Below are 27,345 nucleotides of genomic sequence, written 5' to 3' on the forward strand. Positions count from 1 at the left end.
AAGTGGTCCAAACATCCAGATGAGAGGTGTAAGAAGCTTGTTGATGGTTATAGGAAGTAATTGATTGCAGCTATGCACTCCAGGGGGTGTGTAGTCAAATATTAAATTGAGGGTGCTAACAATTTTGTCTAGCCTATATTATATGTATATTATATGTATGGAGATATATATATATATATATATATATATATATATATATATATAAATATATATATATTTTTATATATATATATATATATATATATATATATATATATATATTTGGCAGACTCTGGAGTTGTGGTACATTGTTCTACTGTTCAGAGACACCTGCACAAATATGGCCTTCATGGGAGAGTCATCAGAAGAAAATCTCTCCTGCGTCCTCACCATAAAATTCAGCAAAAGAAGTGGTCAAAAGAACATTTAAACAATCTGGTGCATTTTGGAAACAAGTCCTGTGGACCAATGAGATTTACAGTTAGGTCCAGAAATATTTGGACAGTGACACAAGTTTTGTTATTTTAGCTGTTTACAAAAACATGTTCAGAAATACAATTATATATATAATATGGGCTGAAAGTGCACACTCCCAGCTGCAATATGGAGAGTTTTCACATCCAAATCGGAGAAAGGGTTTAGGAATCATAGCTCTGTAATGCATAGCCTCCTCTTTTTCAAGGGACCAAAAGTAATTGGACAAGGGACTCTAAGGGCTGCAATTAACTCTGAAGGCGTCTCCCTCATTAACCTGTAATCAATGAAGTAGTTAAATGGTCTGGGGTTGATTACAGGTGTGTGGTTTTGCATTTGGAAGCTGTTGCTGTGACCAGACAACATGCGGTCTAAGGAACTCTCAATTGAGGTGAAGCAGAACATCCTGAGGCTGGAAAAAAAAGAAAAAATCCATGGAGAAGAAAGGGAACGGCACATGATCCAAGGCACACCACATCCTCTGTAAAACATGGTGGAGGCAACGTGATGGCATGGGCATGCATGGCTTTCAATGGCACTGGGTCACTTGTGTTTATTGATGACATAACAGCAGACAAGAGTAGCCGGATGAATTCTGAAGTGTACCGGGATATACTTTCAGCCCAGATTCAGCCAAATGCCGCAAAGTTGATCGGACGGCGCTTCATAGTACAGATGGACAATGACCCCAAGCATACAACCAAAGCTACCTAGGAGTTCATGAGTGCAAAAAAGTTGAACATTCTGCAATGGCCAAGTCAATCACCAGATCTTAACCCAATTGAGCATGCATTTCACTTGCTCAAATCCAGACTTAAGACGGAAAGACCCACAAACAAGCAAGACCTGAAGGCTGCGGCTGTAAAGGCCTGGCAAAGCATTAAGAAGGAGGAAACCCAGCGTTTGGTGATGTCCATGGGTTCCAGACTTAAGGCAGTGATTGCCTCCAAAGGATTTGCAACAAAATATTGAAAAATAAAATATTTTGTTTGGGTTTGGTTTATTTGTCCAATTACTTTTGACTTCCTAAAATGTGGAGTGTTTGTAAAGAATTGTGTACAATTCCTACAATTTCTTTCAGATATTTTTGTTCAAACCTTCAAATTAAACGTTACAATCTGCACTTGAATTCTGTTGTAGAGGTTTCATTTCAAATCCAATGTGGTGGCATGCAGAGCCCAACTCGCCAAAATTGTGTCACTGTCCAAATATTTCTGGACCTAACTGTAAATAGAACTTTTTGGCCACAATGATCAAATATATGTATGGAGGCTAAAGTGCACAGAATTTCAGGAAAAGAACATCTCCAATCATTAAGCATGGGGGTGGATCAATCATGCTTTGGGGTTTTGTTGCAGCCAATGGCAGAGAAAATATTTTATGGGTAGAGGAAAAATTGGATTCAATGGAATTTCAACTTCAAATTCTTGATGCAAACAAAACATCTGTAATAAAAAAAGCTGAAATTGAAGAGAAGTTAGCTTCTACAAATTGATAATTATTAGAGATGAGCAAACTCGAGGTTCGGTGTTTGTACCAAATACAGACTTTACAGAGTTCAAATTCAGGGTTTGGGTGCTTTACATATGAACACCACTCGCATGAGTATCGCTGTTCTCTGGTACGCTCTGTGATCAGCCCAGTGCAACCTACTTGCAGTGTTTTGAACGTCATGCACGGGGGGTAACAACAGCGTGTTTGGATGTGGTGTGTACAAAAAAAATGGAAAAGCCTTGCCCACAGAAGTTTATGGCTGGCTGCATGTGGGCGGAGACCCAAACTGCCCAATTAGTGATTTCCATTGGGGTTCGGGTCAAGTTCGGGTCCCAAACCCATCTTAATTTAAAGTCCAGCTGAACAAACCGAACTGCCACTCATCTCTAATAATTATCTTAAACACACTGCAAAATCCACAATAGATTACCTCAAAAGGCGCAAGCTGAAGATTTTACAATGGCCCTCACAGTCCCCTGATCTGAACATCACTGAAAATCTGTGGCTAGAGCTCAAAAGAGCAGTGTAAGCAAGATGACCCAGGAATCTCATAGAACTGGAAGACTTTCCAAGGAAGAATCAATGAAAATCCCTCAAACAAGAATTGAAAGACTCTTTGCTGGCTATAAAAAGCATTTACAAGCTGTGATACTTGACAACGGGGGTAATACTAGGTACTAACCATGCAGGGTGCCCAAACATTTGCATAGATGATTTTTTTTTTTGTTCATTTTAAAATGTAAAAGATGAAAAAATATATATTTTTTTCTTTAATACAAAGAAAATGTGTCATCTTTAACTTAATGCCTTTTAGAGATTGTCATCTTCAATTTGCTTAACTGTAATTATTGAACACATCACCAATTTTTTAAGCATATTTATTTCTAAATGTGCTATTGACATGAGTTTATCACCCAATGTCAGTAACAACCCATCCGATCCACACAAAGAAATTCAACCATAGCTGAATATCCATAAATTATGTGTAATAACAGAAATTACCCAGGGAAAAAGTATTGAACACATGAAGAAAGAGCGTTGCAGAAAGCAATGGAAAGTCATGACACCAGCTAAAATCAGTAATTAGAAAGCAATCCAATTACTTCATGAAAAATATCAGCTGGTTCAACAGATGGCCTATAAAACGTTGTCTCATTCCCAGGGTACCTCACAAGAAACATCTCATGATGAGTAAAGAGTAAGACCAGTGAGCTATCTCAAGATCTTTGCAACCTTATTGTTGCAAAACATACTGATGGCATTGACTAAGGAAAAACTTTTAAACTCCGGTAGGTTCCAGTGAGCGCTGCTAGACCCATAATCTGAAAGTGGAACAAACATCATTTCACCATGGCCACGACCAAGTTCTCCTCATAAGATTTCAGATAGAGAATTATAAATGGATAAGAAGGTCGGGTTCAATACTGCGCTAAAACCATGAAGCCAGACGATGTGATGGATTCTTTACTTTATTTTCTTTATTTAGGACAAGTCAACGCGTTTCAAAGGCATGTCCGCCTTCTTCATCAGGACAAGAAAAACAGCATGATACATGTTGCTGCCTGGGGATACATATATACTGCTGAAAGAGAGGCTCCACGTATACACAGATGACGTCGGCCAGTGAGTGACTGAACGTCACGTGGAAGAAAGCAGGAAGAAGTAGAAAAAAAGTTGGAAAAGTAGAAAAAAGAGGGAGAAAAAGGAAAAGGAAAAGAAGAGGAGAAAAAAGAGAAGAGTTTGAAGGGGTTAAATTTTTATTCAACCCAAAAAACAGAGGGGGTGTAAAAATATTTTAGAAATATATTGCAAAAAATTGCTTCAATAAAAACAAATGTGAAAAAAACGTGCTTTATTTATAAACTTGCGCCTAAAACCACATAAAAATGTAGTGTCAGGGCGCTAACAAAACAATCTGCAAAAAAGTTGCAGAAAAATTCCTCTGGAGATAATCCAGCAGTGGAAGATAAAAAAGATCTTGTGAGATCCGAAGCATGTGAAAGAAAAAATGGGACACGCGTGCACAGGGAGAACTCCACTGTGCAATGAGAAGTGCTGAAAGGGGTGAAGTGAGTTCAAAGCGTGGGAAAAAGATTTCAGCGCATGCGTGCGCCTGAAGGAGCCGTCAGAGCGGGGTGAAAGAAGTTCATATCGGCATAGAAACCGAGCCGGAACAAAATTCAGTGAGTGAAAAAGGAATTGATCCAATATAAGAAAAATGAAAGGACAAAGGAAAGAGATAGTATATAGAAAGTGAATCAAATGTAAAGATCAATTTTTATATCCATCAAACCAAGAGCAAACAACAGTGTCTGATGGTATTACATTTAAATAAAGAGATACATACAGTAAATATGATAAAAACAATAACGAACAAATATATAGAATAAAATCCATAAAAATTAAAGTTTAAAAGAAACACGCTGAAAACAAATTAATTAATCATCACAACCAACGGATAAAAGGGTATATATAAAAACACCAAATGCAACCCCACCTTATGATGAAAAGCTGGGGAGGGGGGGGGAGGGAATTTCAGGAAAATATCATTATTACATTAGGATAAAAATGGGTGCATAAATACTTCATATTGTGCAAACCACATTGGATGATATGGAAAAAAATATATATAAATATATATCTAAAAATTTACATGTTGGGGATTTATTCCATATAAAAACACTACTAAAAAAATTCCATGATTCAGAATGGTAAGGAAGGATCAATAAAAAAGGTCAGTCAATTCATTGAGCCCATGCGGTTCCAGAGTGCTGAGTTTATGAATCCAAAAAGTCTCTTTCTTGCTTAATAATTCCAATCTATTTGGTATGTCTGAAGGAATATGCTCAATGGGGGTAATCGTACAGGACATCATTTTATTGTGGAACATAGCACAATGTCTAGATAAACTGTGTAACATATATCCAATCTTAACGTTGTGTCGATGAGAATTTAACCTATTGTGCAATGCCTGGCAAGTCCTCCCCACATACTGCTTGCCGCAGATGCAATCCAATAGGTAAACGACATGGTCTGTCTGGCAAGTCATATGTTCTTTAATAGGAAAAATCTCAGCACCCACATGCGAACAAAAAGATGTCTTATTATGGCAAATGATCTTGCAGCAGAGACAATTTTTTACATTGCATCTAAATGACCCCATTATAGGGGTTGTAGTATTAAAACCCCTAGTTTCTTTAAGTCTACTGGGGGCTAAAATATTCTTAATAGTGGGAGCTCTCCTAAAAGTGAAGCCCGGTTGAGAAGGTAAAATACCCATTAAAATGGGGTCATTTAAAAGTATATTCCAGTGTTTTGAAAAAAATTTTTTAATCCTGAAGTTGTCACTGCTGTAAGTCGTAATAAAATTGAGGGCAAAATTATTGGCAATCGAGCTCACGCCGTCTACCTTATTACTGGGTTGGCAAACTCTTTTAGAAACAAGAAGATCCTTTTGTTCAAAAGATCTTGTGGTAGTAAAGGCTTTTTTAATTAAATTACGGGGATATTCTTTCTCTAAGAAACGCTCTTTCAAAATAGCAACCTGATCAAAGAAATCCTCATCTGTTGTGCAATTTCTCCTTATCCTTTTATATTGATTTACCGGTATATTATGCAACCATTTATCATAGTGTTCGCTATTAAAATTTATATAGCTATTGGTATCCACCTGTTTAAAAAAAGTCTTAGTAAAAATACGGCTGTTTTGATGATAAAGGGTCAGATCTAGAAAATGAATTGTCTTATCATGGACGATTGGTGTAAAATCCAAACCCCAGGTGTTACCTTTTAACAAAGCAAGAAAGGAATCAATATTATTTTGTTCATTATCCCATATAAAAAACAGATCGTCTATAAATCTTTTGTAGACAACAATACTATTAGCATGACTACCATCAAGTATATGGAGGTTTTCGAATAGTCCCATGAATAAATTTGCATATGAACAAGCTGCTTTTGATCCCATCGCTGTACCCAGACATTGATGATAAAGTTTATCTAGGAAGGTGAAGAAATTGTTATGTAAAATGAAGCTCATGGCTTCCAGGAGGAATTTCTTTTGGACTGCAGGAAATCTGCTATCTTTAGTGAGAAAATACCATAGACTGAAAAGACCTAAATCATGGGCAATATTTGAATATAACGCGGAAACATCAATAGTTACAAAGAGATACGTTTGTTTCCAAGGAATATCCTTGATTATGTCTATGAGATGGGAGGAATCTCTCAGGTGACTCCCTAGATCCATCACATAGGGTTGCAGCAGTTGGTCCACATATGCCGCTAAATTTGCTGTGAGTGAATTGATGCCTGAGATGATAGGGCGTCCTGGGGGGTATAGCGGATTTTTATGCAATTTAGGCAGATGATAAAAAAATGCTACATTGAAATTATTAATCTGTAAAAATTTCTTTTCAGATGGATTCAAAATATTGTTATCAACGGCTTTTTGTATCAAACCTTTATAGGCTGACAGCAGAATCATATATCCCCCATTCTATTGTCTGATAATATATGGGATCAGAAAGTATCCTTAGAGCCTCATTGACATAATCGCCCCTGTTCTGGACAACAATGCCGCCCCCCTTATCGGCCGATCTGATGACGATTTCTCGATTATTTTTGAGGTTTTTGAGTGCTGATCTCTCTTTATATGAGAGATTATGCTGCATATTTCTTTTAGTGTTCATAAATACCTTGAGGTCTGTCAGAACTAAATCACTAAAAGTCTTGACATGATGACCTTTGCTCCCTGTGGGGTAGAATTTAGATTTAGGTCTAACCATAGTGTGGACAAAGGGGAGGTCTGTTGAAAGAGCCAGGGCATTTGCGTCACTAATGGGGGGAGTATTACTATTTAATAAAAAATGCCTCTTTAAAGTCAATTTTCTAATATAATTTTGAACGTCTAAAAACACATCAAAGTCCTTTGATTGATATGAAGGACAAAAAGAAAGGCCTTTTTGAAGCACTGAAATTTCCCATTTATCCAGCTTATAACTGGAAAGGTTAAAGATGTTTTTGGTATTATTAGCTGATTTCAAATCTAAATTAGTCTGATTTCTTTTTTGCTGGAGCCTGCGTCCTGCTCGGACTCCTCTAAAGTGTTTTTTCTTTTTTTCGTAGATCCTCTCGGGATGAGGAAGTCTGTTATCAGATTTTCTTTGTTGGCTCGAACTGGGGGCAAAAAAGGAACCAGTGGGGTGGCTTTAAGAGTATTGTCAATTGTTATGACCTTATGGGTCATGGAATTATCATTTGAAGATGTACCAGCAGGCTGTGAAGCAGATATCGCCTGCACCCCTGACGATGGAGGGGAATCCTCATAAGTGGATAGATTGAGCAAATCAATAAAATCAATATCCTGTGTATTCTCAGTATTGAATGCTGAAATCTTTAACCTTTGGGACTCAGAGAGGTCTCTCTCCTTTCTGATTTTCTCAATCTGGAGCCTAATATTTGCTAAATGTTCCCGTATCTCATTTGGATCCCTGGGGTTGGGTTCCAAAGAGGGAACATTGATGTCTTTAGTGAACAGGGGTTTGACAGGTGCACTGGAATTTTGTGCAGTGCCCACCCGTGAAAAAACCTCACTCGCTAACTGGTCAATGGTATCAGGAATTTTCCTATAAGTTTTTTTAGGGAGGGATGAAAATATAGCAACTGATGGATTTACTGCAGTATTAACCGGATCACGGTCCTTGGGAGGATCTGATCTCAAAGGTTTGTGAAATTTACTGTTGACAAAGTTTCTACTATTTGTAGAACTGTGCCTCCTGGATTTAGGTATTTTAATTAGGCTGGAATTCATCTCCACAGCTCCAAGATTTCAGATAGAGGAGTGAAAAGAGTCATCAGAAGAGTTGTCCAAGAGCCAAGAACCATGTGTGTAGTATGTCAAGCCAAAGAAGATGTACAGGTTGAAATCTGCTTTGCCAAGCATCCAGTGACGAACATAGGAGTGTGAACGTACTGAAGTGCGGTTTTAATTGTCAACACATTTCGAGGAATAGTCCTGTTCAGCAGGACAAATGCCTTTTTGACTGAGCACTCCTCCCTTCAACCAGGGCGTTTCAATTTTGGCTGGATCCTACCTGCCCATAACTTGTCACTGAAAAATCCATTGGTGGTTTAGAGGTAAGTCTCATGACCCATGATGAAGTAAAGAGAAATAATGCAACCATAGTATTCAATTATATGCGAAAGGCACACTACTTTGCAATAGTTAATTACAAAAAAAGGAGAAAAAATTTACTGGTTACTAATTTTTCACAAACTTATTTTTTTTCCTTTTTTGTTACTGCCCATAACTTGCAGCATTTTATTTTCATCTGGATAGAGGCATATTAAGATAGGGTCCTGAGCCTGACAAAGAGATACGTCTTGTCGTTGGCTGTCGGGCTCACATTTATTGGCCAATTTCTAAGTTAAATATCTCATATTTTAAACATAGTTCCAGTAGCAGTAATGCACTACAACAATTGCTATCTTAAATGGTAGCATAGTTTAGCTTTTCAGAGTGCTGCTGTATATTTTTGTAATTACATTGGATTTTCAGCATGCACCTCTTCTCACCTATTGGATGTTCTCACCATGTATCTTGTGATTGCTGTAGTTTTCTCATTATTTACTAATTTATGTTAATATTACGGTCAGTTTTGCAACACAAGTAGAGGATCTGCTTTCTGCTATTTTTTTTATTTTTTTTTTAATTTTTTGAAAGTAAAAATTGACCCCAACACAAAGAACAAGGGAAATCATGAGAGATTTATACATTTTTGATGTTCAGGTATCAATTCCTGGATATTATCTAAAGAAAGGTATGCGGGATAGTAAATCTTAAAGATAGTAAATCTCTTAAATAGTAGCTCATCCTTCCCCCAAACCTTCACAAAAAAAAAAATGAGAAAAAAGGGAGGGATCCACAAACATTCATATAACTAACCATGACATACAAAGCCATGCACAACCTGTCTCCTCCCTACATCTGTGACCTAGTCTCCCAGTACCTAGCTGCACACAACCTTAGATCCTCACAAGATCTCCTTCTCTGCTCCTCTCTTATCTCCTCTTCCCACAATCGTGTACAAGATTTCTCCCGTGCATCCCCCATACTCTGGAACGCTCTACCTCAGCACATCAGACTCTCCACTACCATGGAAAGCTTCAAGAGGAACCTCAAGACCCACCTCTTCCAACAAGCCTACAACCTACAATAGCCCTCAGCCCAGTAGACCACTGCGCAACCAGCTCTGTCCTCACCTATTGTACCATCACCCATTCCCTGTAGACTGTGAGCCCTCGCGGGCAGGGTCCTCTCTCCTCCTATACCAGTCTGTTTTGTACTGTTAGTGATTGTTGTACATATACCCTCTTTCACTTGTAAAGCGCCATGGAATAAATGGCGCTATAATAATAAATAATAATAATATAAATGGGTGTCGCTCAGACAACTTTTTTCCATTATTATGACCTTGTGCAGCTGTCTTTGTATTTTCTACCACATTAAGAGTGGTTTGTGATTGTAAAACAGTGAGTCTAGCATTAAAAATTAAATCAATTTTTTTTTTTGCTTGCTAGTCCCCGTTATCACAAAGATAGAATCTGTCAGCATGATTTGTAATGTAAAGTAAAGGTATGGCTGTATTGGTGCTGGAATACTGACTATATTGACAAATTTGGTGAAGAAATCCAGTTTGTCGTTTTTCTTTAATCACTGTTTGAAGTTTTTTGCAAAGTAGATTTAGGTGCACAGGGGCCAAACTGTACGCTGTGATTCCCTCGCCCCTCGGTCTTCCTCTGATCCGTGAAGTCTCAGCTGTGACCTGTCATTAACAGGCTGAAGGCAGGCAAAGGGGCCGGGAAATCACAGACAGGGAGCATAAGACCCAGTATACAAGCTGACCGTCTGCCTTCTAGGGCAACCCCGACGCCAGCACTGATTAGTAGCTTTCTGTCAATATACATTGTACACAGGAAGCTGCCAATCCATGGTGTGGGCGTGCTATACACAGGTCAACATTCCTAGCTTGGCTAAAACTGCAGCAAAGAAAACTGTGATTCTATCATAACTGCTGTATCCCGTGATGTATCATTGGAATCAGAGTCTCCCCCCCCCCCCACCTCATATTGCTGTCAAATTACATAGCAAAAACCTGCTGACAAATTCCATTTAATGCCAATTTTTATGGTGATTTTGTATGTTGAAAGCTCAATGGTAACTTTCTTGGTGGTCAATGGCAGTGGAGGAAATAAAAGAACCTTAAAACATGATTTGAATCATTATCCTTTATCATGCAGCCAGCACTGCTTCTAAGGTATAACAACTTTTGGTTCACTCATGTTTTAGGCTTTTTGGGATTTTTTTTAAAGGACCTGTAACCAAGTCAAAAGTGTATCGTTCTTGCTCTTTTTTTTCCGTTACTTACCTATGTATTCCATTTTTTAGTGCTTTTTTAATATACCATGGACCTTTTATTTAGTTCTAATTTATATGGTCTTTACAAGGTGGTGTGGCAGTAGGATTCTTTGAGGGCCTGTTCTTTGGCTGCTCTTCATTATTACATTATGAGCAACACCCCCTTGGTCAAAACTATAAAAATCAGCACTATATAAAAAGGCCCATAACTCTAGAACTGAATGGGGGATTTTAAAAATTGATAAAAAAAAAAACTCCTCGTGACAGGTTCCCTTTAACTGGTTAAATGTTGACTATCCGAATAGTCACCGATAAGTGGCACTAGAGAGAGTTTCTGCCATGCGAGATCTCTACAAAAAGACTCAAGGAGAATCAAGATCTGTAAAAGGTATAGTGACGCCCTAGACTATTCGGATCGTCACAGGGTTCTGCACAATCTGACCTCCCTGTGCAGGACTTAAACCCCCATGGTTCTGGGTCTCCATCCTGCGGTACTGCCTCCACCAGCATTCACAAATCCTAGATACACTTTGCACCACAACTGTCAGGCACACCAGTGGCTGCTTAAGCAGGAATAGGGCCACCCACCTTGGGGTCAGACAGGGAGGTGGGAGGTGTCAAGTTAGTTGAGTGGTAGCCCTTGAGCTGTGAGGAGCTCTGAGGAAGCTGGGAGTTGTAGCTCCCAGGGGAGAAGCAGACAAGTTTGCAGACCGTGGTCTGGACCTAGAGGAGTCGGACCCCCGGTCGCAGGGGATTGAGGCTAGTTGTCCACAAGGAGGACGGTAAGCAGCCTGGTCCTATCACTGGTCCGGGACTGAAGGAACGTCATGTTACGCAGACCCTAGGTCGGGGAGAAGCTTCAGGCAACCCGGCAATTAAGCTGCGGAGGACAGGGCCTTTATGGACTGTTCCCACAAAGCTCAGTGATCGGGGGCACTAGCGCAACGAAGGGGATAGGACTTTCCTAGCAAGCGGCCAACTGAAATCCCAAGCGTGAGCTCCATAGAGCAGGCTCCTTCACGTAGCCATAGTGAGGAGCGGGGCCCGGAAAGCTCCAAGCTACCAGGCCACAATGGACAATCTAAATTTTTGTGCCAGTAGGCAGGTCACGGACCACCAGGCAGTGCTGCAGGGGCGGGACCCGGACGAACTTCCCTCAAGAGACAGCGGCAGTCAGAGACTTGGTTTACCCTGTTGTCAGCGTCTGCTTCATTGCTGAGTGAGTACCCGACTGACCCCCTGCACTACATCCCCGCATCACCATCCAGAGTCCCGGGGCCTACCCCTACCCGTGGAGGGTAACGTCATCTGGATGCCCCACTCCATCACCCCGGGTACTCCCAATGGCAGCGGTGGTACTCCCAATTACAGTACACCACGGGTGGCGTCACAAACTATATCTATCCCCTGTAAATAATCCCCTTCTTCATTTGAGTGTGGCCCCTAGCCCCCGGGTCCGGAGATCCTCGAGCCACGAGTAATCACGGTTCGATCAGCTGCAAGGGCGGCACAGTATAATACAAAAAATGATATAGAAATGTGTCTTTATTAAAACAAATTTATGGCAGATGTTTGGATTTGACTGAATAGAACAAGTACTGTTGATTGACACTTTCAGTAGTCTAGCACCTCTACCAGATGCAAGTCATAATTATTTTGTAGTGTATATGAAGTTTTTAGTAGCCTTCGTGTGACCTTTCTAGCCGCTATGCCAGCCACTTTTAATCTTCTGTTTACTTTTGATCTGGGTAGAGCTAAGGCTGGGTTCACACATAGCGACAGCGACAACGACGTCGCTGTTACGTCACCATTTTCTGTGACGTAACAGCTACCTTGTAAGTCGCTGTTATGATCGCTGCTTAGCTGTCAAACACAGCGACGCAACAGCGATCATAACATCGCTACATGTGCAGAGAGCAGGGAGCCGCACACACTGCTTAGCGCTGGCTCCCTGCTCTTCTAACTACAGTACACATCGGGTTAATTAACCCGATGTGTACTGCAGCTACATGTGCAGAGAGCAGGGAGCCACGCACACTGCTTAGCGCTGGCTCCCTGCACTCCTAGCTACAGTACACATCGGGTTAATTAACCCGATGTGTACTGCAGCTACATGTGCAGAGAGCAGGGATCCGGCACTGGTAGCGTGAGAGTGGCGGAGGCTGGTAACGAAGGTAAATATCAGGATGTTTACCCTGGTTACAGCTTACCGCAGCTGCCAGATGCTGGCTCCTGCTCCCTGCTCGCTTCATTTCGTCGCTCTCTCGCTGTCACACACAGCGATCTGTGCGTCACAGCGGGAGAGCAACAATAAAAAAACAAACCAGGGCTGTGTGTAACGAGCAGCGATCTCACAGCAGGGGCCAGATCGCTGCTCAGTGTCACACACAGCGAGATCGCTAATGAGGTCACTGCTGCGTCACAAAAAACGTGACTCAGCAGCGATCTCAGCACCGATCTCGCTGTGTGTGAAGCACCCCTAATGGTCTGCTATTGATTGGTTCTTCAGAATCATTGCTACCTGAATAGATAATAATCTGTCTATCAATCTGCAAAATAAAGAGCAAAAGCAGCACCATAAAATATAAGGTCCAAGCCTCTGGAAAGAGTTAACATATAAAATAAAATAAAAAAAGGTAGTAAGCGCTCAAAAATTACCAAGCAAAAAGTTAAGGTACTTTATTGACCCATGTCAATGCAATCTACCCTACCTATTTTTTTTATTCTATTTATCAATCTAGAACATTAACAAATTAATATGAAGCAGCACAATCCAGTAAAGTGAAGGTTCAAGCCCCATAGTCTCTGGACAACATGATGCAAAAATAAAAGAGGCAGCACTTTTGTTCATTTATAGTCAAAAACTGGATTTAAATTCCCTGGCAATGTATAAACCTCTAATTGTTAGAACTGAAATGTCATATTCACTGACATGGAATGAAAATCCAATGAAGATCTAGGTATTCTAGTCTATTGACACTGAATAGCCATTTTTTTTAAAGACATTTCATAACTGAAATTTCACTCCATGGAAATAAGACAGATGACCCCAGAATACAGCATAAAATCAAGTAAGCTATGGATCATGTTAGAATGGCAAGATAGATAGTGCAATCTTAGGGACTTTGAACAACTACTAGCCATCAGTAGACATGGTAAGAGTCAATGTGGAGGACCTAGTCCAGCAACCAATTCGGCAATATGTTGTCGTTGGACGGTAGTCCTGCAAGCCTCTTCTTACTGGATGGCAATCATGTCTCCTCTTTTGATTAGCTGGCCTGGCACAATGTCATGTTTGCAGCATAACATTCATATGACATTAAGGCCTTGTGCGCACTGGGAAATGGAATTTTCTTGAGAAAATTCCGCATGCTCTCAAAGATTACCGCACCCGCGGTAAAAAACCGCGGGAAACCGCACCCGAAAACCACATGCGGTTTGCCGCGGTTTGCTGCGGTTTTACCGCGGTATTATTCGCGGTATTGCCGCGGTTTTGCCGCGTGCGGGTTGGGATGTGCTTTATTGCATTCAATGCAATAAAGCACATTGAAAAAAAAAAAAAAGTCATTTAATTCTGAGATAGTAGATAGACAGAAGAATAGATAGAGGGATAGATAGACAGACAGAGGGATAGATAGATAGATGACAGATCGCTGCATTTCCCACGGTCGGCAGTGAGTTCACATTACCGGCCGTGGGAAATGACCGGTAATTACCTCTGCTGTCTGCTGCTTTCATTCAGCGCTGTGTCTGTGACAGTCGCGGCTGGATGGAAGCAGCGCAGGACCTGTGGATTACGCCGGAGCGGTGGATTACGCCGGAGCTTTGGTGCGGGAGGGGTTAATAAAATGGTGAACGAGGCTTGTTTGTTTTATTTAAAATAAAGGATTTTTCGGTGTCTGTGTTTTTTTCACTTTACTTACGGGTTGATCATGTCAGCTGTCACATAGACGCTGCCATGATCAAGCCTGGAGTTAATGGCGGTGGTCCCTCACCATCATTAACCCCTTGTATTACCTTGCTGCCACTGCTACACGGTGGCAAGAAGAGCCGAGGACACGCCGGTGCTGCCGCATAATGCATGCGACAGTCCCGGGGCAGCTGCGGCTGATATTCTCGGCTGCCGGAGGGGGGGTGAGGCGGGGGACATTAACCCTGCCCCTCTCCCTCCCCAGCCTGAGAATACCGGGCCGCCGCTGTGTGCTTACCTCGGCTGGAAGGTAAATATGCAGCGGAGCCCACGTTCTTTGTTTTCTATATTTCCGTTTTCTTTCTATGTGTGTTCTATGTGTCTGTGTCTATGTGTTCTATGTCTGTGATGTCTGTGTGTGTCTGTGATGTGTGTGTTTACTCTCTGCACGGCTTCCTCTTCCTGTAATGACATCACTTCCCTGCAAAACCGCAGACAGGCGATGTACATTACCGGAGGTAAACCGCTAAATACCGCAGGGAATAACACAGGAAAATGCAGTGAACCGCACAGAATTTGCTGCCTGCGTTATTCCCTGCGGGATTTCATGATTAACATTGGAGTCAATGGAGTGAAATCCCGCAGCGATGTGCGGAAAAGAAGTGACATGCACTTGTTTTTGCTGCGGGATTCCCGCAGCAAAACATGCAGCTGTCAAATTTCGATTTTTTTTTCTCCATAGGATTTGCTGGTGATTCACTGCAGAGATGTTATGAACATTTTCTGCAGCGAAACATGCAGCAAATCCGCGGAAAATCCGCGGCAAAATCCGGTAAGTGCGCACATAGCGTTAATCAGGTCAAGTAATGAAAAGACAAGCCATACATGGATGCTAGCAGAGAAGAGGCGGTTCTCAGGGCTGTAATTCAACGGCCATAGACTACTGATGTGGCCACTTGACCGGGTTCTGTGGATCACTAAGAAGTGGAAAATCATTGACTGGTAATGGTACAACCAAGATTAATCCATTAATACTTCTTGTCATCATACTAGATGGGTGTGTCTGATAATTAAGATGTTTAATGTATATATACATAGAGAAATATATTTTTCAAAATATATTGTATTTTTCACAAACTAATATAATATAAACCCTAGTAGAAAGTGATCTGCTGTAATGCTTCAGAAGATTTTTTATCAATTTATTTATGAACTGCGAAAGACAATTTTATTTTTCAGCTTGTTAACATTCCCGGAAACTAGGCCCAACTGGGAAGCTATATTTGCCAGAATCATAGATATTTACCTTTCCCAGAACAATATAGTCTGTAGTCTCCAATATCAAGTTTTCAGGGAACATACCAATGAACTCCTATGTGAAGTATACATATGGTTTGTGACTGTTCACTAGGATGGATGTGACCCTATATATCAATTTTCATAGATTTTTCCTTCATACAGACAGATAATATTTACAGAGGCACTTGTAAACTTTCAGCATACTGTCAGCTTTCAGAGTTAGTGTACAGTACAGCAGATGTCACTCCATTTGCCTAAGTCCTGCTGACATTTGGAGACGTAGATTAATTGAGCTGGAGAACGAAATTTAATTAAAATTAAATACAGGCTTGGCCATTGTATCTGTTCATTTCCAGCACTCTGGTGTGTACATTTGCAGTGAACATCACAGTTAATTTGTTTAATCAGAAGGCTATGTGAGGGAATCTGTACTTGGATTAAAACGGAAGACTTCAATAAAGACAACCGGGCGTCCTAGAATCCTCCATTGTAAAGGAAGCTATGTAAATTGTGGTAGGATAAAATTCATTGAAGAAAAGATATGTATATAGTATATACACACCACTATACCACAATGTCTCCTGCGATTTGCCAAGAATGGAAACAAACTCATTCTCACCTCCAATAGCTACAGATAATCCTGACTGTAGATACTGGTCTAATTTTCATCATATAAATATCATACTCTAACGTGTTTAATTCAGGAGCAGACATAGATAATGTGTAAGAACAATATATATGGGCCCTTTGCAGTCTAAAAGCTCATCATATAATCCCACAAAATATTCCATGAACAATTTATATTGAGAAAATATTTTTATTAATTAAAAACTACACACACATCTTTAAAAACAAAGAGCACAACAAGGATAACGGAAAGGAGAATAAGGTACTGGTGTAGGATGGCTGTAACGCCTGCCTGGATCAACAGACTCAGATGGGATGTAATGGACAGGCTAGAGGGAAGCCACTCATCAAGCAGGACCCCCAGAACCCTGAAACCCTTTAACCCCTATACAGGGATTTGGAATTACACAGGGCCCTGGAGATCACTACCTGGGGAAGGCTGCAGTCCGATGAGAGTAGTCGTCAGGCAGGGTCAAACCAGGAATAGCAGAACAGGGTCAGAATCGGTAGGCAAGGACATAATCAGAAAACGTAGCAGAGGTCAAATCCGGATCGGGCAGCGAGGTACAAAAACAGCAGGCAGAAGGCTAGTCAGAAAACACGCAGAAGTCAGCACACAGGAATCACAAAACAGAATAGGGCGTATCAGTAGCCAGGAAATCAGAACTATCTCTGGCAGAGGTCAGCAGACAGGAGGGGAACTAAGAAGGGTGTGGTGTCTTCCCATTGGCTGTAGCTGAACGCTGGCAACTTCAGCTGGGAGACACACGCCACCCACAGTCAGCCAGTGGTACTGCAGATCCCAAGATAGCCCAGCCCAGTGTATGATCGGAGCCTGCGCCCACCAGTGCCGCTAGCATCGACTCCTCTCCCATCACCAGCACCATCCACGGCAGGAACACGGCATCGCCTGGCGATCAGAGCAGAAGTCGCTGGAGCGGACTTCGGTGGTGACGTTACAATGGCCTTACAGTGTGTACAGCAATCTCATAAATAATAAATAATACATTGTATTTTTGAAATGTGCTTTATAAATTACTAGGTGTACTACCCGGCTTCGCCTGGGTTAATAACTGTTGTTAACAAAATAGAATGTATTAACAATAATTTATTTTGCACACAAAAACCACAAAACAAATGTAATTATTAAAAGGCAAAAACTAAGCTAATAGAAGCATTTCACAACATATATTTCAACACCACAGATATTCCACACAGATTTTACTAAATTGGCCAAGTAATCTGCTCCGTCTGTCTCTTTCTCCGTCTGTCTCTTTCTCCGTCTGTCTCTTTCCAGGTCTGCCTCTTTCCAGGTCTGTCTCTTTCCAGGTCTGTCTCTTTCCCCGTCTGTCTCTTTCCCCGTCTGTCTCTTTCCCCGTCTGCCTGTCTCTATCTCTCTGTTTCTTTCCCCATCTGTCTCTTTCTAGGTCTGTCTCTTTTCCAGTTCTGTCTCTTTCCCCGTCTGTCTCCCCGTCTCTTTGTCTGTGTCTTTTCCTGTCTGTCTCTTTCCCTGTCTGCCTGTCTCTGTCTGTCTCTTTCCTTGTATAATAATAATAATTTTATTCATTTATATAGCGCTATTAATTCCACAGCGCTTTACATACATTTGCAACACTGTCCCCATTGGGGCTCACAATCTAGAGTCCCTATCAGTATGTCTTTGGAGTGTGGGAGGAAACCGGAGTACCCGGAGGAAACCCACGCAAACACGGGGAGAACATACAAACTCCTTGCAGATAGTGTCCTTGGTGGGATTTGAACCCAGGACCCCAGCGCTGCAAGACTGCAGTGCTAACCACTGAACCACCGTGCCGCCCTATGTATGTCTCTATTTCTCGGTCTTTTTCCCCGTCTGTCTCTATCAAGGTCTGTGTCTTTCCCCATCTATCTTTGTCTGTCTCTCTGGCTGTCTCCTCCTTCCCTATCTGCCTGTCTCTGTCCCTGTCTGCATGTCTGTCTGTCTCTTTCCCCGTCTGTCTCTTTCCCCGTCTGTCTCTTTCCCCGTCTGTCTCTTTCCAGGTCTGTCTCTTTCCAGGTCTGTCTCTTTCCAGGTCTGTCTCTTTCCAGGTCTGTCTCCTTCCAGGTCTGTCTCTGTCTGTCTCTTTCCCTGTCTGTCTTTCTCTATCCGTCTCCCCACCAACATCTTCTTACCTCACATATAAGATTCTTATACTATGAATGTCTTTTGTTCCTATAGCAACCAATCACAGCTCCTACTAATAACCTGTAGTACCAGGCTCCATTTACTTTAATGGAGCCATGTTTTTTGGAGAGTAACTGTAAAGCGCGGGGTTACATTTTCCTGTCAAAACATAGTCTACGACATTCCCTGGGTCACATGAGGTGTGTGTGCAAAATTTCGTGGTTGTAAATGCGACGGTGCGGATACACGTTTCGTTTCACTTTTTCCCCATTATGTAGATAGGGGCAAAATTGATTGGTAATTTGGAACGCGCGGGGTTAAAATTTTGCCTCACAACATAGCCTATGATGCTCTCGGGGTCCAGACGTGTGAGAGTGTGCAAAATTTTGTGGCTGTAGCTGCGACGGTGCAGATGCCAATCCCGGACATACATACATACATACATACATACACACACACACACACACTCAGCTTTATATATTAGATATATCAGCAGCTAACAGGATATTACTAGGGGTGTACAACCAATTCATCGGAGGTAATAAATATATGGATAATTAAATAAATACATACAGCCCTAGGAAACCATGAAGGTGTAAAAGGGGAGAACCAACCCACATTAAAGTGTCAGATACATACATAAATAGCAGCACATGAATACATACAAGATGGTAGCAAGTATATAGCAGAGATAAATCACTGCAAAAACACACAGTAATAAGTCAGGCCACATCCAAAATGCTAATTACCGATCCCTATCCACCACTCCAACGACCGTTTCGCTACTGCTTCGTCAGGGAGTAAAAGCTCATCATCTACAATTCCACCTGCTTTGGAGGTAGAAGTGAACCCAGTTTACTTCTTAGACCCACAGGTTGCACCAATGGTATGTCCGCCCCTTGTTTAATTACTGATGTTGTCTCGCTTATACAGACGCTTTACATATGTCCTTTCAGTGAATTTTGGGGTAAAATAGAGATTATTCAGGATTTAAAAATAAAAAAAAATAATTCCCTCCCAACAAGAAACAGAATAGAAGAGCAGCAAGTGTGGCATAATAAAAATAAGCATTACTTCTCTATTCAAATTCTGTATACTTCAACGCAACTGCTTCATTTGCCCTCCCCATTAGTCCTCCAGACATGAGATCACTTCCATCATTCATGAGACCACTATAGCCTGTCAATAGTCACATTTGAGCGTCACTGCCAAGGCCAGGGATGGTTGTGGCAGTCTTGTTAATGATGGACCTGACGTCATTGATCTAGGACCGCCTCAAACCATTGGAACAGCTGGGGATTTTCTCTGCTGGGCCAAAGTCTCCCCACCATAATAGCAGATTGCTGGGGGATTCAGAAACAGGAATATCAGAAATCAGGTGATCTCTAGGTTGATTTCTTCAAAAAAGTTTTGTCGAAATGAGCAACTAATCCACTCTTAAAGGAGTTGTCTGGTAGTCATTTTTTTATACTGGGGAAGTGGCTTTAAATTGACTAAAGTACATATATAAACCATTCTTCTCCTGTAAGCCCATTGTGCTCCAATCTTATCTCAGGAAGGTTCTGTATACTGGTTTGTGAACGCTTGTGAATGGGATCATATTGCCCCTCATGAATGCGTATCTCTTCATGGATGATTCAGACTCCATTTTAAATATAAATCAATGTTTTTATCGCCGCTTGGTATGTGAGTTGCACAGATACAGGTCTGAAAAAATGGTAAACTTTATTTAAATTATGTATATTGAAGATATGCTTGTGTAGCACCCCACGGGGCAGGTGCTTAACCTACTCGTTGCCGGGCCTTTTTGGGTCGGGTCAGGCGATGTCATGGGTGGCCTTGCCCGGTTCCATTACCCTGTGGCGTACAGTAAATGGTGGGGGAAGCGGGGTATTTGGGAGAGTTTGTCGTGATGCCATCTGTGGTATGCGGCCAGGGAGTAGCCGCCGCTGCTGGGTTCATCGCCGGGGCAGGTGTTATGGCAGCCGGGATGGTGTCGCTCCCCACAGGCGGAGCGGACCCTGGGTGGATGAAGAGGGTATTAATGGCCGTTGGTGCCTAAGCACTGGGCGGCGACACCGGTAAGGATGAACCAACACAGTCTCTGCGGTTACAAAGTCTAGTTTACTCACAGCTTCAGTCGCCAGCCCAGTAATACTGGTCACTGCCGTGATGAGCTCAGGTCAATCCCGGATCTGTGGGAGGTCAGAACCGGTGCGGTAGTCTGTGGGCCCTTCCTCACTGGCCTTTTTAGTTCGGGTCCCTGTGGCTTGAAGCACTTAGAGTCCCTTCCGTATTAGGTAGAGTACTGTTCGCTATGCCAGTAGCATGGATCTCCTTGAGTCTGACCGTGATCGAGGCCCGGGAGTCCTAGGTGCCACTTGACTCTGGAAACTTGGGTGATCAAAGAAGCTTCGAACCTCTCCGTCCGGCAGAATCTGGTGATTCAAAGTGGAATTACACCACCCTAGGGTGCTGCACCCTGAACTGCATTGGTCCTGGGGGAACGGACACGGTATCCTCCACAGCGACCGTTAAACTGCTATGTCCCACAGGAGCTACCGGGAAAGACGTCCGCTCACTGTCACTCTTGCTGGCGAACTCTTTAAAATTGCTGTGTGTGGCTCCTAACTCCCCCTGGTGGCCGCACCTCCCTCCACCCAGGTCCTAAGCAAGTGGATTGGGGCCCCAGTTGTGATGGCATCCTGTAAATGCCACACTGTTAGCAACCCCTTTAGTACCCGACCCTGCCCAGTGGGGAAGGAGCTGTGAAGATGTAATTTACCCTCTCACTGTATATGCTGTGATACTATGTCATGATATGTATATTTTCCTGGTTGTATTAGTTGTAATTCATGTATTTCCTTGGGGGAGGTGTATCTTGCTGTACAGATTCCTATTTCAAGCTGGGTTCATTGTCTTATTTGAACTACTTCTGTGTACATTTCTATTGTTGTAGGTAATCACCCCCTGAAATGCAAGGTTGTATCCTCTTGAGGCACTTCCATCCCTGGGAGTAGGGGGAGGTGGGCCTAGAGTCCAACTAGTGTAAACTCTGCTTACCTTGGAGATTCAGTCAGTCTGTGTGAAACTTGAAGAAAGAAGATTGATCCTCTGGGAGGGAATAGCAGAGGCTGCATCCTATAGCCGGTGTAGGGACAGTTACAGACTGGAGATCAGTGGCCCGTGGGATTGTGTGGAACTCTTTGGACTACTGTAAGGACGATTACTTTGTTATCCGGTCCGAGGATTGTCGGGAAGGGCCCCCGAATCTGTTTTACGTGGACTTATCGTGTGCTGTTCCAGTGTTCTTGTGAATAAACCTGTTGGATCGTCCCTCGGCCTCGTCCATCCTTTGCTCTGTTGAACACCCCGTCACAAACTGGTTGGCAGCGCTGGGATCAGAGCAGAAGGAATGGAGGACAATGGCTCAACATCAGGAACCAGCACTGCAGAGTACAAGACCTGGACTTTGGGGAGCCTGCAATCAAAGGCCCGTGAAGTAGGAGTTCGTTTCAAAGGACTCTCCAAGGAGCAGCTGATTGAGGCGCTAGAAGGAGTCTGTTCGCAAAATGACGTGGAGGAAGGATCCTCACAGCAAACGGAAGAAAGACGGCAGCCGGAGGTGAATACCCAAAAAAGTCAATGGGTTGTGTGGTACAAGGAAAAGATGGCACTGCTTGGAGATGAGGCCACCATAGAAGATAAGAGGGAGGCCATGCGTGGAGCTGAAGAGAAGGAGCGCAGGATGGAGGAGATGGCATTGCTGGATAAGCAGCTCGCTGTGGAAGCCGCGAGAGGTTCCAGACAGACTGTAACCCCAGCACCCATCATGAGGGAACTTCCCAGAGTGTCCCGCAAAGACTTCAAGCAGTTTAATGAGGCTGCTGGTGACATTGAGGGCTTCTTCCAGGACTTTGAGCATCAGTGTCGATTAATGGAAGTCCCAGAAAGGGAGCGCGTCCGGCATCTGGTTGGGCTCCTAGAGGGGGGAGCTGCTGAAGCCTATAGAGCCATGGACCCTCGGTGGAACTGTGAGTATGCGGATATTAAACAGACTATTCTAGAACATTATGCTGTGACCCCAGACACTTACAGGACTCAGTTCCGTGCTTTAGCCTGTGATGGGGAAGTGTCTTTTAAGATATATGCTCATAGACTCAAACAAATATGTAATCGCTGGCTGGAGGCAGAGGAGGCCTTATCTTGGGAGACCTTCCTGCAGGTCATCCTAAAAGAACAATTCTTTGCCCAGTGCCCCGCTGAGATCCGGGAATGGGTGCGTGAGAGAAAACCAGCGACAGTGGAGGAAGCTGCTGCTCTCGCTGATGAGGCTCTCACCATCAAGCCTCAGTGGAGGGTTCTGTTGGAGGATGGAGAGATGCCTAACAGCTCCACAACACCGGATGCCCCCAGTTATTCTGTCCCCATTGTTCCCCGTTCCTCTAAGCCACCACATGTTGATACCCGTGTTAATGTGCCTCCAGTTGCTTCTACTGCACTTTCTGGAATACGCCGGGGAGAGGAAGTAACAGAGCGCAGGTGTTATGTTTGTAGGCATCCCGGGCATTTGCAGGCCTCATGCCCAGCCAGGCCATGGAGGAATCATCCTCAAACCCCTACAGCACCTTCAGGTGGGAGCCGGCCTCCAAGTTCCCCTACCCCTTACCCAAGAGGACGCCTTGGATGGAGGGAGATCCAGCTCAGATGCTATCAATGTGGACAGCCAGGGCATCGGCAAGTCTCCTGCCCAGCTGTTCAAATGAGGACTGATCCTGCACCCAATCGGATTGTTAATTATTTACAGCCCAGTGCCATGGAGGAAGATGTGGCACCGTTATGTGAGGACTGGCCTAGTGACTCAGCCCCCCATGTTGCACCACCAGGAGTTTACGGGGTGCGACCCGCAGTTATGACGACTTCTGCTCATCGAGGTAAGCACTTGCAGGAGGTTGTGCTGGATGGACAGAGACTTGTTGGATTTTGTGACTCGGGTGCTTTCCTCACACTGGCTGATCCCCGAGTGGTTCGGCCTGAGGCAATCCATAGAGGACCTGGGATTGTTATTGAACTGGCTGGTGGACAATGGAGGACTATTCCCACAGCCACTGTGGATCTGAACTTTGGTTTTGGGGTCAGGCGATGTGTCGTTGGGGTGATGGGTGGTCTGCCTGCAGCTGTTCTCCTGGGCAATGATGTGGGAGAGCTACGATGCCAATTCGTGGCTGCATGAAGCCACATGTAAGTAACGCTCTGCCTGTGTGTACTTAACCAGTGACCTGTAGAGGTCCCTAGTACGTACACAAGTTGGGAGGGGGAGGGATTGTGAAGATGTAATTTACCCTCTCACTGTATATGCTGTGATACTATGTCATGATATGTATATTTTCCTGGTTGTATTAGTTGTAATTCATGTATTTCCTTGGGGGAGGTGTATCTTGCTGTACAGATTCCTATTTCAAGCTGGGTTCATTGTCTTATTTGAACTACTTCTGTGTACATTTCTATTGTTGTAGGTAATCACCCCCTGAAATGCAAGGTTGTATCCTCTTGAGGCACTTCCATCCCTGGGAGTAGGGGGAGGTGGGCCTAGAGTCCAACTAGTGTAAACTCTGCTTACCTTGGAGATTCAGTCAGTCTGTGTGAAACTTGAAGAAAGAAGATTGATCCTCTGGGAGGGAATAGCAGAGGCTGCATCCTATAGCCGGTGTAGGGACAGTTACAGACTGGAGATCAGTGGCCCGTGGGATTGTGTGGAACTCTTTGGACTACTGTAAGGACGATTACTTTGTTATCCGGTCCGAGGATTGTCGGGAAGGGCCCCCAAATCTGTTTTACGTGGACTTATCGTGTGCTGTTCCAGTGTTCTTGTGAATAAACCTGTTGGATCGTCCCTCGGCCTCGTCCATCCTTTGCTCTGTTGAACACCCCCGTCACAGGAGCAACCTATGTGTGTATGTGGTCGTGTATGATGAAACCGGTACCGACCTCCTTTGGATCCATGATCAGCACTACATCCTAAGTGGAGTGCAGTTCTACGTGGCGACCTGAGCATCAGGGGCGTCACACTTGTCTCAGGTACTGTATTTTCTATAGCGGTAATTAATGAATAATGATGAACACCCTTAGAAATATCATTGGAATTGTATTACTTCTAAAATTAAAGGAGAATATATACACACAGTGTATAGCAATGCAATTTTGTTTATTTATTTTTTTTTGTCCACCACTGAATTCTATGGTTTTACCACAAATAAAAACATCTGGTCCTTTGAAGGTCTTAAAAATAGGTAAACGTAACCTCAAATGAACAACACATAACAAATTAGATCGGCCCATTATTTAACAAAAACTAGGCTAAAATGCAAATGCAGTGTGTGAAAAACTAAATTCACCCTCACTGCTTTCATAGACGTTTACAGGGTAAGTAGTAGCCAGATGATGCCAATAAATGACCTTAATTACTCCTTCATCAGCAAATGTGATTACCTGCATTAAAGCAGAAGTTTTGGCAGTTTGCTGATCTGAAGCAGATGTGTGTTAACACAATGCGAAGGAAGAAAGACATGAGCTTTGTTCTTAGAGAAGCAATTGTTGCTGCCCATCAATCTGGAAAGGCCATTTCCAAATAATTTGGGGGCCATCAGTCTATAGTGAGAAAGGTTATTTACAAGTGGAAACAATTCAACACCATTAACAATTTTCCCAGGTGTGAACATCCCATGGAATGCTCAGAGAAAGTGCAAAAAAAACAAGAACTACAGCTCAGACTCTAAAGGCCTTAGCTGGAAAAATATTCAAAGTCAAATACAGCATATCAGCAGAAGCACCTCAAATAGTAGGGTGCTAATTTGGGCGCCAGGGTATTGGCACCTTGCAGTCATTAAGTTGTCAAGGCATCTGATTTCTCTGGAATAAGACAACAGATCGTTATATTAAGGTATCATTTTATTCAACTTTCTACAAACTACATGCCCATATAGACGGCTCAGGATGGTGATTCCTACTGACAGATTCCCTTTAAATTGCTTCTGCATAGTGATGAGCAAACCCGAAGTGTAAAGTTCGGGTCTGTAGCGAACAAAAATGTCGATGCACAGACACCAAACACGGACTTCTCAGGGAAATCCATGTTACTATTCGGATTTGGCCACCCTGATATACAAAGCAAAATGGGGATTAAAGCAGGACAATTATACTTACCGAGTCTCCCATGCGGCTGTCACACTGCTTCTGGGCCCACTCATTAGATCTCATGAATATTCACTGCTTCCCCGCCTATCCTCTGTGATAGCATCTGTAATTGATTGCAGTCAGACTGTCAGGGTGCTGGTATATGTGATTTTTTGCCCTTACACTAGCTGTCTGAGTCCCGGAATGGAATATAAAAATAAATCCCGTAGATAATTTTTAAAAAGCCACATGGGGGTCCCCCGTATTTTTATACCCAGCACAGATAAAGCATACAGCTGTAGTCTGTAGCCCTCAGCTGTGTGCATTATCTTGGCTGTGTATCAAAAAAACGGTGTGGGGTCCCACCAATTTTGATACCCAGTAGACAGCTGGGCGCTAGCATTCTTAAAAATAGCAGCCCTCAGCCACCCAGAATTGACACATCCACTAGATGTGCCAATCCTGGAGCTTACCCAGCTCATCCTGATTGACCTGGAGTGGTGGCAGTTGGGGTAATATGAGGGGTTAATGACAGCTGTGCTTTGTCAAAAAATCACAGCTACCACGAAGCCCTGGATTTGTGATGGGGAGGGGTCTATGAGACCCCCCCATTTCTAATCATGTAAGAAAAAAATAGAACAGAGAAAAATTGTTTATTTATAAAAAACAAACAAAAAAATACTCTCTTCAATTTATTAACCCCCAAAAAAACCCTGCAGGTCTGACATAATCCACAGACACGACGTCCCATGATGATCCTGACTCTGCTACATGCTGAGGTTGCAGTGCATGGTCACATTATAAAACATGACCGATCACTACGGCGTCTGGGACACACTAAAAGAGCCGCAGTTGTAAGAGCGGTGATGTCAGAGAGTTCACCTGCGGTCACAGCTGACAGTTCCCACGGTAACCCAGGTGTAATCTCAGGTGAACTGATCTGAGATGAACTTATTGAACTTATTAGTGACCTCACCTCAGGTGACATCATTAAACGCAATGCTGGATTACCTTATTAGGCTATATGCACATTAAGTATTTTGGTTAATAAATTGGGAGTTGATAAATTGGAGAGAGTGCGTTTGTTTTTTTTTTGTTTGTTTTTTTTTAAATAAAGGATTTTTCTCTGTTTTATGTTTATTTGTTTTTACTTACATGATTAGAAATGGTGGGTCTCATAGAACCCTCCCCATTTCTAACCTCAGGCTTGATGACAACTGTATTGTTTCCAAACACAGCTGCCACTAAACCCTTATATTGGTCAGATTGCCACTACTCCAGGGTAATTGGGAAGAGCATGGTATAGTGCCAGGATTGGATGTAATGGAGCTGCTATCCTTAGGCTGTGGAAGGGGCCAATAACCATGGATTTCCCGAGTCTGAGGATTCAAGCCCCCAGCGATCTGCTTTATCTTCGTTGTGTATCAAAATTGGGGGGAACCACATGCCATTTTTTAAAAATGATTTATTTAAATAATCTTTAAAAAGCCATGTGGGGTCACTCGTATTTTGATACACAGCCAAAATAACACACAGCTGGGGGCTGCAGCTTTCAGCTGTCTGCTATATTTGCACTGGGTTTCAAAATACGAGGGAAGCTACTCCATTTTTTCGAATTTATTTACTTTTACTCTCCACTTCCGGGATCCAGATAGCTGCTGTGAGGGCAACAAACCACAGACACCAGCAATCTAACTGCAATAAATCACAGACACTGTCACAGAGGGTGGACAGGGAAAGCAGGGAATATTCATGACATTTAATGAATATTGTTCAGCTTTAATCCCCATTTTGCTTCCTTTTGCAGCCCTCTAGCCTTTCTACAGC

The 27,345-nt window shown here is 42.8% G+C and overlaps 1 protein-coding gene across 6 annotated transcripts in view; it reads left to right on the plus strand.

Moving 5' to 3' along the window:
* The window catches only part of KIAA0825 (KIAA0825 ortholog), a 785,365-nt gene that overhangs the window by 578,415 nt on the left and 179,605 nt on the right, over nt 1-27,345 (plus strand). The window contains exon 21 of one of the 6 annotated variants that reach the window (XM_075325098.1): nt 3,434-3,661. The exons of the other annotated variants lie outside the window; for them this stretch is intronic. Within the exon in view, the coding sequence (XP_075181213.1) occupies nt 3,434-3,533 (100 nt within the window). The 3' untranslated portion in view covers nt 3,534-3,661. Of the gene's footprint in view, nt 1-3,433; nt 3,662-27,345 lie in introns of those variants that run through there. 6 annotated transcript variants of the gene reach the window in all.

The sequence above is a fragment of the Anomaloglossus baeobatrachus genome, chromosome 1, assembly GCF_048569485.1.
Source record: "Anomaloglossus baeobatrachus isolate aAnoBae1 chromosome 1, aAnoBae1.hap1, whole genome shotgun sequence".
NCBI lineage: Eukaryota > Metazoa > Chordata > Amphibia > Anura > Aromobatidae > Anomaloglossus > Anomaloglossus baeobatrachus.